The following is a 14,384-nucleotide window of genomic DNA, read 5'->3' on the forward strand; positions in this document are numbered from 1 at the left end:
ATACCTGGTGCATAATTAGGTGTCCAATCTGTATAACAATTTATTGAGTTAATGGATTGAATTAATAGGTTTTTAAAAATGACTTTTATTTTTGCTAGTTGGTTTACAGTGTTCTGTCAGTTTTCTACTGTACAGCAAAGTGACCCAGTTGCACACACATATATACATTCTTTTTCTCACGTTATCCTCCATTGCGTTCCATCACAAATGACTAGATGTAGTTCCCATTGCTTATCCACTCCAAATGCAAGAGTTTGCATCTGTTAACCCCAAACTCCTGGTCCATCCTACTCCCTCCTCCTCCCTCCTCCTCCCCCTTGGCAATTACAAGTCTGTTCTCCAAGTCCATGCGTCTGAATTAATAGTTAAATTCATTCTGACCTTTACTGATCTGGCTCCTCCAATCAGTTTAAGAGAACTATATATATTTCCCATAAAAGAACTGTATATATCTCCTTAAAATTATGAATATAGTAAAAGATACTTTCTCATTTTGAAATATGTTTATAATTAAAATATAGTGATCCTAACGGATAAATTTTTAAAATACAATGCATTTTATCGGATGGATTTTGTATTTCTCCTCTACCCCCAAATTCATATGTTGAATTTGGGCTTATATGTTGAACCTGAGTTAAGTAGCCCAGAATGTGACCATATTTGAGACAGAGCCTTTAAAGAGGTGACTCAGTTAAAACAAGGGGGCCCTCATTCAAACCACTGAATGTCTTTCTAAGAAGAGGAGGTTAGGATACAGAGGGAGATGGGGTACAAGTGCACAGAGGGGCAGCCATGTGAGAACGTGGGGAGCCAAGGAGAAGAGGCCCCAGAAGAAACCAGACCTGCCAACACCTTAATCTTGGATCTCCAGCCTTTAGAAGTATGAGAAAATAAACTGTCGCTTAAGCCATACACATACAGAAAATAGAATAGGTTCATCTGAATTTGCCTCACTAGTGGAGAGTTGACTATTCTGCCTACAATAAGTAACAATCCATGTATATGAATTTAGCATACCATTAACAAAGCAAACATAGCACAACTCTAACCTATCATTATATATATATGAATTCTTTTAAAATAAAACCCCTTCTCCTATACATTAATAAAATTCTTTTAATTTTACTTCAATTTTTTTCAGATAGTTTTTTCATACATCAGAAAGAGATAGTAAAATTATTGATAAGAACAAATTTTAAAATCCTCAAAATAATAGAAGAATCACACATCCCTTCAAAAGGAAAAAGATAATTCAAGTAGGAAGAGAATACAACATATACTTTAGAAACAATACTCATAATTTGGGTCAAATTCTCTAGGCACTAGGATATAAAGGGACAAAGATATGTGGAATAGCTTTGAAACAAGATGGGAAGATTATCAAAGAATTTAGAAAGCCCCCTCAAGTCAGAATTGCTTCTAGCTTAATCTTCCTGAGTTCTTCAAGGATGATGTAAAAACACTCAAAGGCTCTGATCTGGCATGGAACTTAGGAGAAATGCTTCAGCTTTAAACTTGGCATTAAGGCTTTCCTCAGCACTTTTCAGAAACTTATTTCCCAAGATATTTTTTAGGTTGGGAATTCCACAATTAATACTATAGAAATGCTTGAATATTTTACTCTTCAGGAAAGATAAGTTGCAATAGTTGGGATGGTATATGACTTACAAAATTCTCAATAGTGCTTATTATATAGAATACCTAAATCTTAGCTCCAGATCAATATGGGTTAATGTTTTACAATAACACATACCTGAATTTGAAAAAGTAGCAATGAAGGAATAAATAAAAACTCTTACCACTTGGCAATACCATGACTGGTTCTGTAAATCTTTGTTCATCTGTTGAAGGTAGGTTTAAGGAGATGATTAATACCATTCCTAGACTAGTTCCAACAAACAAACAAGGGGAGATAGTAGAGTCATTCTTCCGAGCAAAGGACTCCATGAAGTATAGTGCGGTAATTGCTTCTTTAGAATCTTTGTCAATACTGGAGATGCTAGAGCTTCTAGAACGATTATAGGAATTTTCTCGACTTTCTATGGAAATTTAAAAAACAAAAATTAGGTTTCAGTGTATTTTCAGGACAAATAAAGTCATACTTAGTACATGAAACCTAAAATTATGGGGGGAAGTAGAATTTGACTTCTTGGTTAGCTGATCTGGAAGGCAATTTATCCAGTTTGCCAGCTTATTCTGAAGACAGAAGAGACGAGCCTACAAATGTAAATCATAAACTTAGGCAGACCTTGAGTCTCCAGAGTTTAGTTTACTATGTTTTTCTCTCTATATTACCTCACAAGTTAGTTGAAATTTTTAATCTAGAAAAAAACGTTTAGTCTAAATATTCAAGTTAATAAGAATTTCTGGCACCATTTTAATTATGCTTCCCTCCTATCTTTCAATTGTTAAAAATACTCCTAGTGATTTCTGAACAATTCCCACTTACAGACAACATTGTGGCTACTCAGCTGAAGGGTGACAAATTTCCTGTGGTGAATGCATTCCCATAATTTTGCTATATTTGGAGTAATTACTATTCTATACATTTGCTCTTTAGTCTGGGTGTAAATAAAATCTCCCTGAACTAGTTACAAGCTGCCTACCTTGAGTCCAAATCCAGCTTTAACTTTGCCTAGGGCAAAATAAGGAGCTGTGGACAATGCCACCCCACTGACAGTGGTAATCTTTCTGTGAGGGCTTCAGTCCACTTCAAGGAAATAGGGTAGTTTCAGGTTCTCCTGCTCATGAATACTTAGACATGTGCACACTCCAACATGCAGAAACTTGCCACTCAGGAAAATGATATTAGGAACATTGTATTGCTCATGTAATAACTCCAGAGTAACAAGTTCCTCATTTTCTTCTTTCTACTACCTTCATTCTCCTTTACTTCTTGATAGGTAAGTGTGACTCATTTTTATAAAAAGAGATGATAATATATAATAAAACAGTATACAGTAAAACAAAATATAAGTTCTTTGAACTATCCCTTTTTATAAAAAATAAAATATAGGATTCCTAATTTCCCACTTCTATTCCTCAGCAAGGGTATAAAAATAATTGTTTGTAATAGAAATTAGATATGAGAGAGGTTGGATATAATCTACATATTTTACAGATTTGGAGACAGAGATGTAGAATTAAGCAATTTCCCCAGAATGAACAAGTTAGAGGCAGAAATGTCTAAAATTCAAAATTCCCATCTCAATCCAGTGATTAAGAGTGCTACTTCTTTTATAGCTTTACATTGTGCTTCTATTATAACATTTCCAGCTAATGTTTGCAAAAATCTTCCATTCATGGGTCATCAACATTCAAAGTTTCTACTCAGACACCCATGAGAGAGAACATCATCTGCATGTCCATGGACCAGATTTAGTGAGGCATAATGTTAAACACACTAACAAGTTTGTTTTAACAATTTGAAGAATAGGGAGTTCCCTTCGTGGCTCAGTGGTTAACAAATCCGACTAGGAACCATGAGGTTTTGGGTTCAATCCCTGGCCTTGCTCAGTGGGTTAACAGCGTTGCTGTGAACTGTGGTGTAGGTTGCAGACGTGGCTTGGATCCAGCGTTGCTGTGGCTCTGGTGTAGGCCGGCGGCTACAGCTCCGATTAGATCCCTAGCCTGAGAACCTCCATATGCCTCAGGTGCAGCCCTAGAAATGGCCAAAAAAAAAAAAAAAAATTGAAGAATAATATAGATTATTACTATCAAATTTTTTGAGGGCTACTTACCTGAAGTAGCTAAGTATCTATTACCTCTTACCTCTCTTTTCTATCTTTCTTCCCAAAGTTCTTTATCAGAGAGACAGTAGCAGCAGTTACAGGATTCATTTTCTCTCTCTCTCAATTTCTGGCCTTCTGGCTCATACTTTACTCCTGCCCCCACACTATTTCCATAAATAAGCAAGCAATCTCCTCTTTTAAAAACATATGAAGACTGCAAACTGTAGAATTTAGTGTCTTGCCTTTTTGTTGTTCACATTCACTAAACAGTTGAGGAAATTAAGGTTACAAAACATTAAATAACTACCTACAGATAAGATACCAAGAGGCTTATCGTTGAGATGGAAAGAAATCGGGAATGCAGAGGACAGACTAAGACCTGGATCTCACTTTGTACAGAGGAGGTGGGAGCCTACCTATAAACAGAGCCCTTCTGGATTTAGAGATGAAAAGGGTGTAGTGAGGAATGGGTTTGAGTCATGGCCACAGCCCTATCAAGCTCTCAGTTACTCGTCTAGAGCGGACTATAGTTTTTTTATATTTCTTACATATGAACACTATCCCTTGTCCTATAGCTCCCATTACCACAGTATATCAAGTTTTACTTGTCATCACAAAAATGTGTATGTTTAACCTACCTTCTGCTGTAACTGGTAAAGATATTTCCATGCAAGCTGCTGACTGGGCTTTTCGAAAGGGTGGTCTTCCAGGACCCCAGCGATTTACTTTTGACACATCAGCACTAGATAGACGTTTTCCAGAACCGCAACTCTGAGAAGTTGGACTTGTGCAATGTCCATTTACATGATCTGAACCAATAAGAAGGTAGCATAAATATAATAACTAAATCTTAATATAAAAGAATCTATGTGTGTATATTAATAAATGAAAAATGATAATTGCTTTTTTCAAACCATATAAAGATGGGTAAGTCCTTACTATTTTAGTGTTTAGTCATAATTTCAGTAGCTAGGCAAAACTTTTTGTATTTATTTAAGATTAGTTTTTAAAATCTGACTAGTTAACATAATTTAAAGATTATTCTATGTCTCCATTATATATTCTGCCATTTAATGGCAATAAAAATAGGTTAGTTATTTTGCATAATTTAAATATACACCTATCTATACGTTTTGGAAGAAATTCAAATGCTTAGAGTTTAAAATATAAAATGGAAGCATTTTACCATGATTTGGAAAAGGTATGTAAGAATATAGACTCTAGAGACAGACTTCCTGGGCTCAAATCCCAGTTCTACCACCTACCAGTTGTACAAATTATTGAAGACTTCACATTTTAGTTCCCTCTTCTGGAAATTAGGACTATTACTATCTACCTCATGGAGTTTTTGTGATAATACCTGTCACATGCTCGAATACCTCCTGGTATATGGTAAACTCTGAACATAAATTACTACCATCATTCTTGTTCCAGAGTATTAAAACTGTTCAAGTCTAAGACAAAACAGTGCTGTTTACTTAGTGCTTGTGAGTTTAGCTCTGTTCTGATACAGTTTAAAAATGTGAAAATAATTTCACTAAAGTATTCTTAATGCTAACACATATTTGAAACATCATCTCATAATTGCATAATATTCAGAATGCAATTTAAAATGTGCTTGTTTGGTTATTCAAAGGACAGTAGAGTTAAATGGAGACGAATTATGTTTAATGTCCATATTGGATATGGGGAACTAGCACTGTGTCCACTCCATTACAGCCTTCTATATTGAAGAGTTTAAAAACTTAAAATGACGCATTCCCTGGATTACCTTTTACCTAGTGCAAGGATGAGAATTGGGTTTCACCCTTTAAATGCACTAGTGTGTTTTACTCTTTTTAAAAATATGAGTTTCCAGGAGTTTCTGTCATGGCTCGTGGTTAACAACCCAACAGTATCTATGAGGATGCGGGTTTGATCTCTGGCCTCGCTCAGTGGGTTAAGGATCTGGCGTTGCCCTGAGCTGTGGTATAGGTTGTAGACATGGCTCGGATCTGGCATTGTTGTGCCTGTGGCATAAGTCAGCAGCTGTAGCTCCAATTTGTCCCCTAGCTGGGAACTTCCATATGCCACAAGTGTGGCCCTAAAAAGACAAAAGACAAAACAAAATGTGAGTTACCGTTTACTGAATAATTCAATGCTAGGCCTTTTATACATATTACTCATTTAATCTTCACAAGTCTTCAGTGTAAGTGCTTTATCATCCTGATTTTGCAGATAAGAAAACCGAAGGTCAGCAAAAAGGATTTAGAAAATCATCTACCATTACATAAGTAGTATTCATGGAGGCTGGATTCTAATCCAGATCTTCTCACTTCGTGTCTGTATGCTTAAAAACTGAACTCCGGGGTCAGCTGAACTATTTGGTAAGGAGTAGCAATTTTGAAGACATATTTAGTAGGGTTTCAGAGTAGCTTGTGTAATGTACATTGAGATCCAAGCCTTTTGAGACCAGTCATTTTCCATAGAAACACAGATCTCTGAAATTAAAGATTTCCCAGATAAAAAGGCAGAAATATCATTTGATGGGGGAAGCTATGAGGAAGCAGAAGTCAAGAGCTCTATCTCTCCTTCACTATCACATGTAGCCTCATGAAGAACACTGAGGGCAACAGCTGGCATGAAGACTTAGAAATTGGCAACTACATTGGAGGTACAAAGTAAAAATAAGCCCCCTGGGCATAGAGTTAGGAAAAGTTGCCCCTTCTGCGGGTGTGGTGCCTTGTTCTAGGGCTTATCCAGAGTAGTGTGGGTGGACTGCGGCCCTCTTCACACCATCTTATCTAGGTACAAGAATAAATGGCAGAGTTCTGGGAACAGTAAATTGGTATACTTAGCCAGGACTTTGAACTTGCTAAATTAAGTCCATACTTATCTATTACCTTCTCTTGGTGGCTGTTTCATGTGCATATTGTTTCATTTGCGCTCATAGTAAGGTAGTATCAATTACTAGATTACTTAACATGTTGGTCTTTCTTTTTTCTCTATGTGCTGTATGGCCACATTTTTCCCAGCATCTCATGTTTGACTCAGGAGGTCTGGCTGATATTACCATATGTGGGCAACCCAGAGTTTCTGGCCATATCCTTCTGTTTTCAATAGGGCTGAAATAATTAAAGGATTTCTTTTCGTTAAAAATTTTTAAATGTATGGAAATGAATTTGCTTTTTTTTTTTTTTGAATTTACTTATTTCTTGGTCTTTTCAGGCCACACCCATGGCATATGGAGGTTCCCAGGCTATGGGTCCAGTTGCAACTGCAGCTGCCAGCCTACACCAGAACCACAGCAATGCCATATCTGAGCCGTGTCTGCAACCTACACCACAGCTCACGTCAACTCCAGATCCTTAACCCACAGAGTGAGGCCATGGATCAAACCCACAACCTCATGGTTCCTAGTCAGATTCGTTTTCACTGTGCCACGATGGGAACTCTGAATTTGTTTAAAAAAAAAAATTACTCCAGTAAATATTCCAGATAGCTATGAATTGATATAAAACACTTAGAAAAAAATTTGGCTATAACCCAGATACAATCATTCTGGAAATTTATAAAGAAATAATGCTAAATACAAAAGAAAAACAAAAAACAAAACAGCTGCTTATAAAATTATTCACTGTAGTTTTAGTAATACATAAAAATTGGAAATCAGCTAGCTTTTACAATTAAGCATAAAGTTTTAGGTAAATTGTGGAATATATCACATAATAGAGTATTATAATCTTTAAAATTTTTTCTTGAATTTATCTAGGATATTATGTGTTTTGGTTAGTACTTGTTGCATAAAAACCACTCCGAACGTTAATTTACATTTGTAAAATAACAATCATTTCACTACGTTTATTCCTGTGGGCAAAGACTTACACTAAGGCAAGGTAGGGATACATATCCATGATATCTGGGGCATTAGTTGAGAATATTTGAATGGCTGAGGGCTTAGAATCCTTTGGAGGCTTCTTTGTTCACACACATGGGCTAGACTGATGCAAAGGTTGCTCAGTTGGGACTGTCAATGGTGGGTTCTTTAGGAGGCTTGCTCAAAGCATGGTAGCCTTTTTTACATTGTGGCCCAGGCCTTCAAAAATACAGCCAAGTGATTTTGAAAATGCAATAGAAACAGTATTTCTACTGCTTTGGTGTTATTGTAATGGATATTTTTGCTTTGTTTTTTGTTTTTGAAAGCAATATTCCAGTGTCCAGTCACAAGCCTTTTGTATGTTAAGAGGCAGTTGTAGTAGATTCTTGATCTTATAAAAATATGCTCTACAGTTCAACAATTGATTAGCAGCAGTCTTCAGAGTCTTGAACAGTAGCAAAGGTGCCTGCTTTCCTGTTGAGTCTGTTTGGTGGTTTTATTCTGAAAGTCCAAGCTTAGAGTTTACATCTCCAGTCCTTCAATGACTTGGTAATCACTTTGATAAGAACCTGATATTTGCTTGTATTCAGTAACTTTCTGTATAATATAACTGAATGGTTTCTGTTTCCTACAACATTTCCCTTATTACAATGATGTTTTAGCCCAGCTGTACTGCTGTACATTTAGAGAAAATTCAACATTCTCAAAAATTTAACCTTAATAAGCAGATTAAAGCAAAGGGGAAATTGTTATTCTTTATTTTACAGAAAGGTTCCCAAATCTAAAAAAGATTACAATTTTCTTTATTTTTCATTTTTTCATTTTTATTTTTTTATGGCCATACCTGCGGCATATGGGAGTTTCCAGGCTAGGAGTCAAATTGGAACTGCAGCTGCTGGCCTGTACCACAGCCACAGCAACACCAAATCTGAGCTACATCTGCAACCTACAACACACTCACAGCAACACCAGATCCTTTAACCCACTGAGCAAAGCCAGGAATCAAACCTACGTCCTCATGGATGCTAGTCGGGTTCATTTCCACTGAGTCACAACAGGAACTCTCTCCCTTATTATTCATGAATTATATAACCCTAGTTGAAGGACAAGTTGGTTTAAGTGACTTAATGTTGTCTTTTGCTTGATTAAGAAGGAAAATAATTTATTAAAGGATATTAGGTATTTCACAATCTCTGGGAGAACTTGTAAGATAGATTCAGAAGCTTTGCAGCCAAAATGAATGCCCAACCACACTGGAGTAAGGTTCTGTTCTAGTTCAGACATGACTCTTCAGTGGCTCAGCACTAATGATGTTGGGGCCTACATGCTCGGAGCTGTGCTCTCACTGACCTGGTACCTCGGGGCATATCTGCCATCATGCTTGCCAAAACTGAGGTTTACATAATTTTGGTCCTTATTTCAGTGTTTTTGATACTTAACAAGGAATAAGTTACATCACCTTTCTCTAATTTGTTTTCTGACACTTTTGAGGTTTTTAAATTTTTCTTTTTCTTTCTTTTTTTTTTTTGTCTTTTTGCTATTTCTTTGGGCCGATCCTGTGGCATATGGAGGTTCCCAGGCTAGGGGTCTAATTGGAGCTGTAGCCGCCAGCCTACATCAGAGCCACAGCAATGCAGGATCTGAGCCACGTCTGCAACCTACACCACAGCTCATAGCAACGCCGGATTGCTAACCCACTGAGCAAGGGCAGGGACTGAACCCGCAACCTCATGGTTCCTAGTTGGGTTCGTTAACCACTGTGCCACGACTCCATAAATTTTTCTTTTTCTGAAGAATTTTAAGCTGAAGAAACAATCTTAAGTCACAGACCTCCCCTTGTGGTCAGCTTAATTTTTATTCCCAGTTTTAATTTGATTCTTCTATAGCAAAGTTTCCATGGCTATGATTGCATCATCAAAGCTAAAATGTTTTGAACAAGTACATGTTTATACACTCAGTTTAATGTTTAATCTCTGAAATCGAAAGTTTCAAAGAGTTTCTTCCACTTTGTTAATAACATCGCATATGTTTTTTCAAGTTTAATTTCTAATATTCATTTTAGTGGATGTTTAAAAACTATCTGGGACCTAATTTATAGTCTTTGGGAAAATGATCTTACAACACTGCCTTAGGCTTTGTCACTGATAAATACCATGTTTTAACTTGGAATAAATACCAATTTATTTATTTTTAAAATTTTAGCCTTAGGAATAATTGACATATAAAGTTGTTAAGCTATTTTAAGTGTACACTGTGTTGATTTGATATATATATATATATATATATATATATATATATATTTACACATTAGGAAAGGATTCTCACAGTCTTTCTAACATACAAATCTCCTTACATACTTTGGTAAGAACACCTGAGTTCTGTTAGCAAATTCAATTATACATTACAGTGTAGTCAATGATAGTCACCATGTTTTACTTCAGATCCTCAGACCTTTTTCATATTATAGCCGACAGTCTGTACTCTTTTACAAACCTCTCCCTATTTTTCTGAATCACCAGTCCTTGGCAACCACCATTCTATTCTCTTTCTGTAGAGTTTGACTTTTTATTTTAAAAGATTGAACATATTAAATGATACTATGTGGTATTTGTCTTTTTCTGTCTGGCTTATTTCACTTCAAAAAATGCCCTGAGGGTGCACCATATTGTTGCAAATGACACAATTTCTACCTTTCTCATGGCTGAATAACATTCCTGTGTGTTTTGGTAAGGGTGTGTGTGTGTGTGTGTGTGTGTGTGTGTGTGTGTGTGCGTGTGTGCGCGCGCACGCATATCACATCTTTATCCATTCATCTGTTGATAGCTAATTAGATTGTTTCTATATCTTGACTATTGTGAATAATGCTGAAATAAACATGGGAGTACAGCTATATCTTAGTACCCTGCTTTCATTTACTTTGGATATATACCCAGAAGTGAATTGCTGGATAATATGGTAATTCTACTTTTAATTTTTTGAGGAACTTTATACTGTTTTCCATAGTGGCTATACCAATCTGTCGACCAACAGTGCATAAGAGTTTTTCTCTCAACATTCCTACAAACACTACTTATTTCATCTTCTTATGATTGCTATTCTAACATGTGTGAGGTGATTCTCATTGTGGACTTGATTTGCATTTCCCTAATGATTAGAGTTTGAGCATGTTTTCATGAACTTGGCCATTTCCATGGCTTCTTTGGAAAGTGTCTATTTGGTCCTTCTGTCCATTTCTTAATCAGATTATTTGATTTTTATTATTGAGTTGTATTACCTCTTTATTATATTAATTCCTTATAAGGTATATGATTTGCAAATGTTTTCTTGCGTTTTTTAGGTTGCCTTTTGATTTGTTGATGGGTTCATTTGTTGTACAGAACCTTTTTAGTTTGATATAGTTTATTTTTGCTTTGTTGCCTTTGTATTTGGTGTCAAATTCAAAAATATTGCTAAGACTAATGTCAAATAGAATATTGCCTAAGTTTTCTTTTAGAATTTTTTGGTTTTAGGTCTACATTCAAGTTTTTTAATCTATTTTGAGTTGTTTTTCTGTATGGAGTAAGATAGTAGTTAAGTCTCATTGTTTTGCATGTGACTGTCCAGTTTTACCAGGAGCATTTATTAAAGAGAATACTTTCCCTATTGTATATTCTTGGATTCTTTGTTGTAAATTAGTGGACCATATATGCATGGGTTTATTTCTGGGGTCTTCTGTTCTGTTGTTCCATGTGTCTGTTTTTGTGCCAATACCATATTGTTTTGATTGCTATAGCTTTGTAATATAGTTTGAAACCAGGAAGTGTGATACCTCTAGCTTTGTTCTTTCTCCAGATTGCTTTGGCTATTTGGGGTCTTTGTTCCATAAAAATTTTAGCATTGTTTGTTCTAAATAGAAAATTAGCATTAGGATTTTGGTAAGGAGTTGCGTTAAATCTGTATATTATTTTGGGCTGTATGGACATTTTGACAATATTAATTCTTCCAGTCCTTGAGCCTAGAATATATTTCTATTTATTTGCGTCTTATTCAATTTCATTCACCAATGTCTTAAATTTTCAGTGTATGGATCTTTCAGCTCCTTAGTAAAATCTATTCCTAGGTATTTTATTCTTTATGATATAATTTTATTTTATTTATTTTTTTATGATATAATTTTAAATGGGATTGTTTTCTTAATTTCTCTGATAGTTTTTGTTGGTGTATAGAAATGCAATTGACTTTATATGCTGATTTTCTATCTTGGAATTTTGCTGAATTTGTTAATTAAGCACTCTACCAAAAACTGTAAGAACTAGAGTTTTCTATAAGTAGTATGCCATCTGCAAATAAAGAAAGTTTCACTTTTTCCATTCAAATTTTGGTGCCCTTTATTTGTTTTTATTGCCTATTGCTCTGGCTAGAACTTCTTGTACTATGTTGAATGAAAGTAATGAGAATGGTATCCTTTTCTTGTTCCTTGACTTGCAGAAAAAGCGTTCAGTTTGTAATTATGATGTTAGTTGTGGCCTTGTCATATATAGTCTTTATTATGTTGAGGCACATTCTTTCTATGCCCACTTATTGTGAATTTTTATTAAAAGTAGATACTGAATTTTGTCAAATGTTTTTCCTGAATCTGTCAAGATAATATGATTTTTATTCTTCATTTTGTTAATATATCACATTAATTTTTAGATGTTGAACCATCCTTTCATCCCTAGAATAAATCCTACTTAATCTTAAGATCCTCTTAATGTACCATTGAATTTGACTTTATAGTATTTTGTTGAGGATATTGTATTTGTTCATCAGTGATATTGTCTTGTTATTTTCTTCTCTTGTAGTGTCCTTTCTGGTTTGGGTAATGTTGGCCTTGTAAAATGAGTTTGGAAGTGTTCCCTCCTCCTCTTCTTCTTCTTCTTCTTTTTTTTTTTTGGAAGAATTTAAAAGAATTAATTCTTTAAATTTTTTGTTTGGGGTGTTCCCATCATGGCTCAGTGGAAATGAATCTGACCAGTATCCATGAGGATGCAGGTTTGATCCCTGGCCTCACTCAGTGGGTTAAGGATCTGGTGTTGCCATGAGCTGTGGTGTAGATTGCAGACACAGCTCAGATCAGGCATTGCTGTGGCTGTGGTGTAGGCCAGCAGCTATTGCTCCGATTTGACCCCTAGCCTGGGAACCTCCATATACCATGGGTTCAGCCCTAACAGGTAAAAAGAAAAAAAAGTGTTTGGTAGAGTTCACCAGTGAAGCTGTCTTGTTCTGGACTTTTGTTTGTTGGGAGTTTTTTGATTATTAACTTAATCTCTTTACTAGCAATTAGTCTGTTCAGATATTCTATTTCTTCCTGATTTTTACCCAGTAGGTTGTATTTTTCTAAGAATGTATCCTTTTCTTCTAGGTTTTTCATTTTGTTAGCATACAATTGTTCATAGTAGAATCATATCCTCTGTATTTTTGTCTAATTAGTTGTAGTTCCTCTTTCATTTCCAATTTTATCTATTTTAGTCCTCTCTGTTCTTTAGTGAATTTGGCTAAAAGTTTGTATATTTTGTCTTTTAAAATACCCAGCTCTTTCATTGATCTCTGTCTTTTTTAGTCTCTTTTTCATTTATTTCTGCCCTGATCTTTGTTTCCTTCCTTCTAATTTTGGGTTTCATTTGTCCTTCTTTTCTATTTCTTGAGGTATAAAGTTGGGTTATCTGAGATTTTTTTGTTTCTTAATGTAGAGATTTATCATTATGAGCTTCTCTCTTAGAATGGCTTTTGCTGCATACCATACATTTCGGTATGTTTTATTTTTATTTTTACTTTCACTTATGCCAAGATATTTTTAATTTTTCTTTTCATTTCTTTTTTGACACATTTGTTGTTGAGAAGCATTTTGTTTAATCTCATTTTTATGACTTTTCCAGTTTCATTCTTGTAATCGATTTCTAGTTTCATAACATTGTGGTAAGAAGAGACTTAAGTCTTCTTAAATTTACTGACTTGTTTTATGGCCTAACATATAAACTATTCTGGAGAATGCTCCCTGCAGGCTTGACAAGAATATGTATTCTGTTGTTTTTGGATGGAATGTTCTATAAATGTCAGTTAATGTCCATCTGGTCTAACATGTCATTTAAATCTACTGTTTGCTTATTGACTTTCTGTCTGAATGAAGGGTCCATTGATGAAAGTGGGATATTCCCCTGTTTGTACTGTTGACTCTTTCTCCTGGTTTGTCTGTTAATATTTGATTTTTATATTTAAGTGCTCCTATGTTGACTGCATAAATATTTAGAAAAATTCTCTTGCTGAAATTACCATTTTTTTATTATTTAATGAACTTCTTTGTCTCCTGTGGTAATTTCTGAATTAAAGTCTTTTATTTGTTTTAGGTATAGCTACCCCTGCTTTTTGTCTACCATGAAGATATTTGCATGAAATATCTTTTACCATATCTTCACTTTCAGTATTATTGTACTTAAGACAAAAGTAAGTCTCTTGTAGGCAGCATATAGCTGTATCACTTTTTTTAATCCATTCAGCCACTCTGTTTTTTGATTGAATAATTTAGTTCATTTATATTTAAAGTAACTATTTCTAGGTATGTATTTACTGCCACTTTGAAACTTTTTTTCTGGCTGTTTTATAATTTCTTTGTTCCTTTCTTATTCTCTTACTCTCTTGCTTTGTGATTGGGTGCTTTTCTGTAGTGGTATGCTTAGATTCCTTTCTCTTTTATGTATCAGATATAGGTTTTTGCTTTATGGTTATAATGACACTTATACAAAACATTATTTCAGTTGCTTAAAACTTGATGTATTTTT

General features: G+C 35.0%; 1 protein-coding gene across 1 annotated transcript in view; it reads right to left on the reverse strand.

Moving 5' to 3' along the window:
* STXBP5L (syntaxin binding protein 5L) overlaps window positions 1–14,384 on the reverse strand; it is a 325,555-nt gene that overhangs the window by 25,931 nt on the left and 285,240 nt on the right. The window contains 2 exon segments of the mRNA XM_047752829.1: window positions 1,800–2,039; window positions 4,370–4,540. Coding sequence (XP_047608785.1) covers window positions 1,800–2,039; window positions 4,370–4,540 — 411 coding nt within the window.

The sequence above is a fragment of the Phacochoerus africanus genome, chromosome 1, assembly GCF_016906955.1.
Source record: "Phacochoerus africanus isolate WHEZ1 chromosome 1, ROS_Pafr_v1, whole genome shotgun sequence".
NCBI classification, from domain to species: domain Eukaryota; kingdom Metazoa; phylum Chordata; class Mammalia; order Artiodactyla; family Suidae; genus Phacochoerus; species Phacochoerus africanus.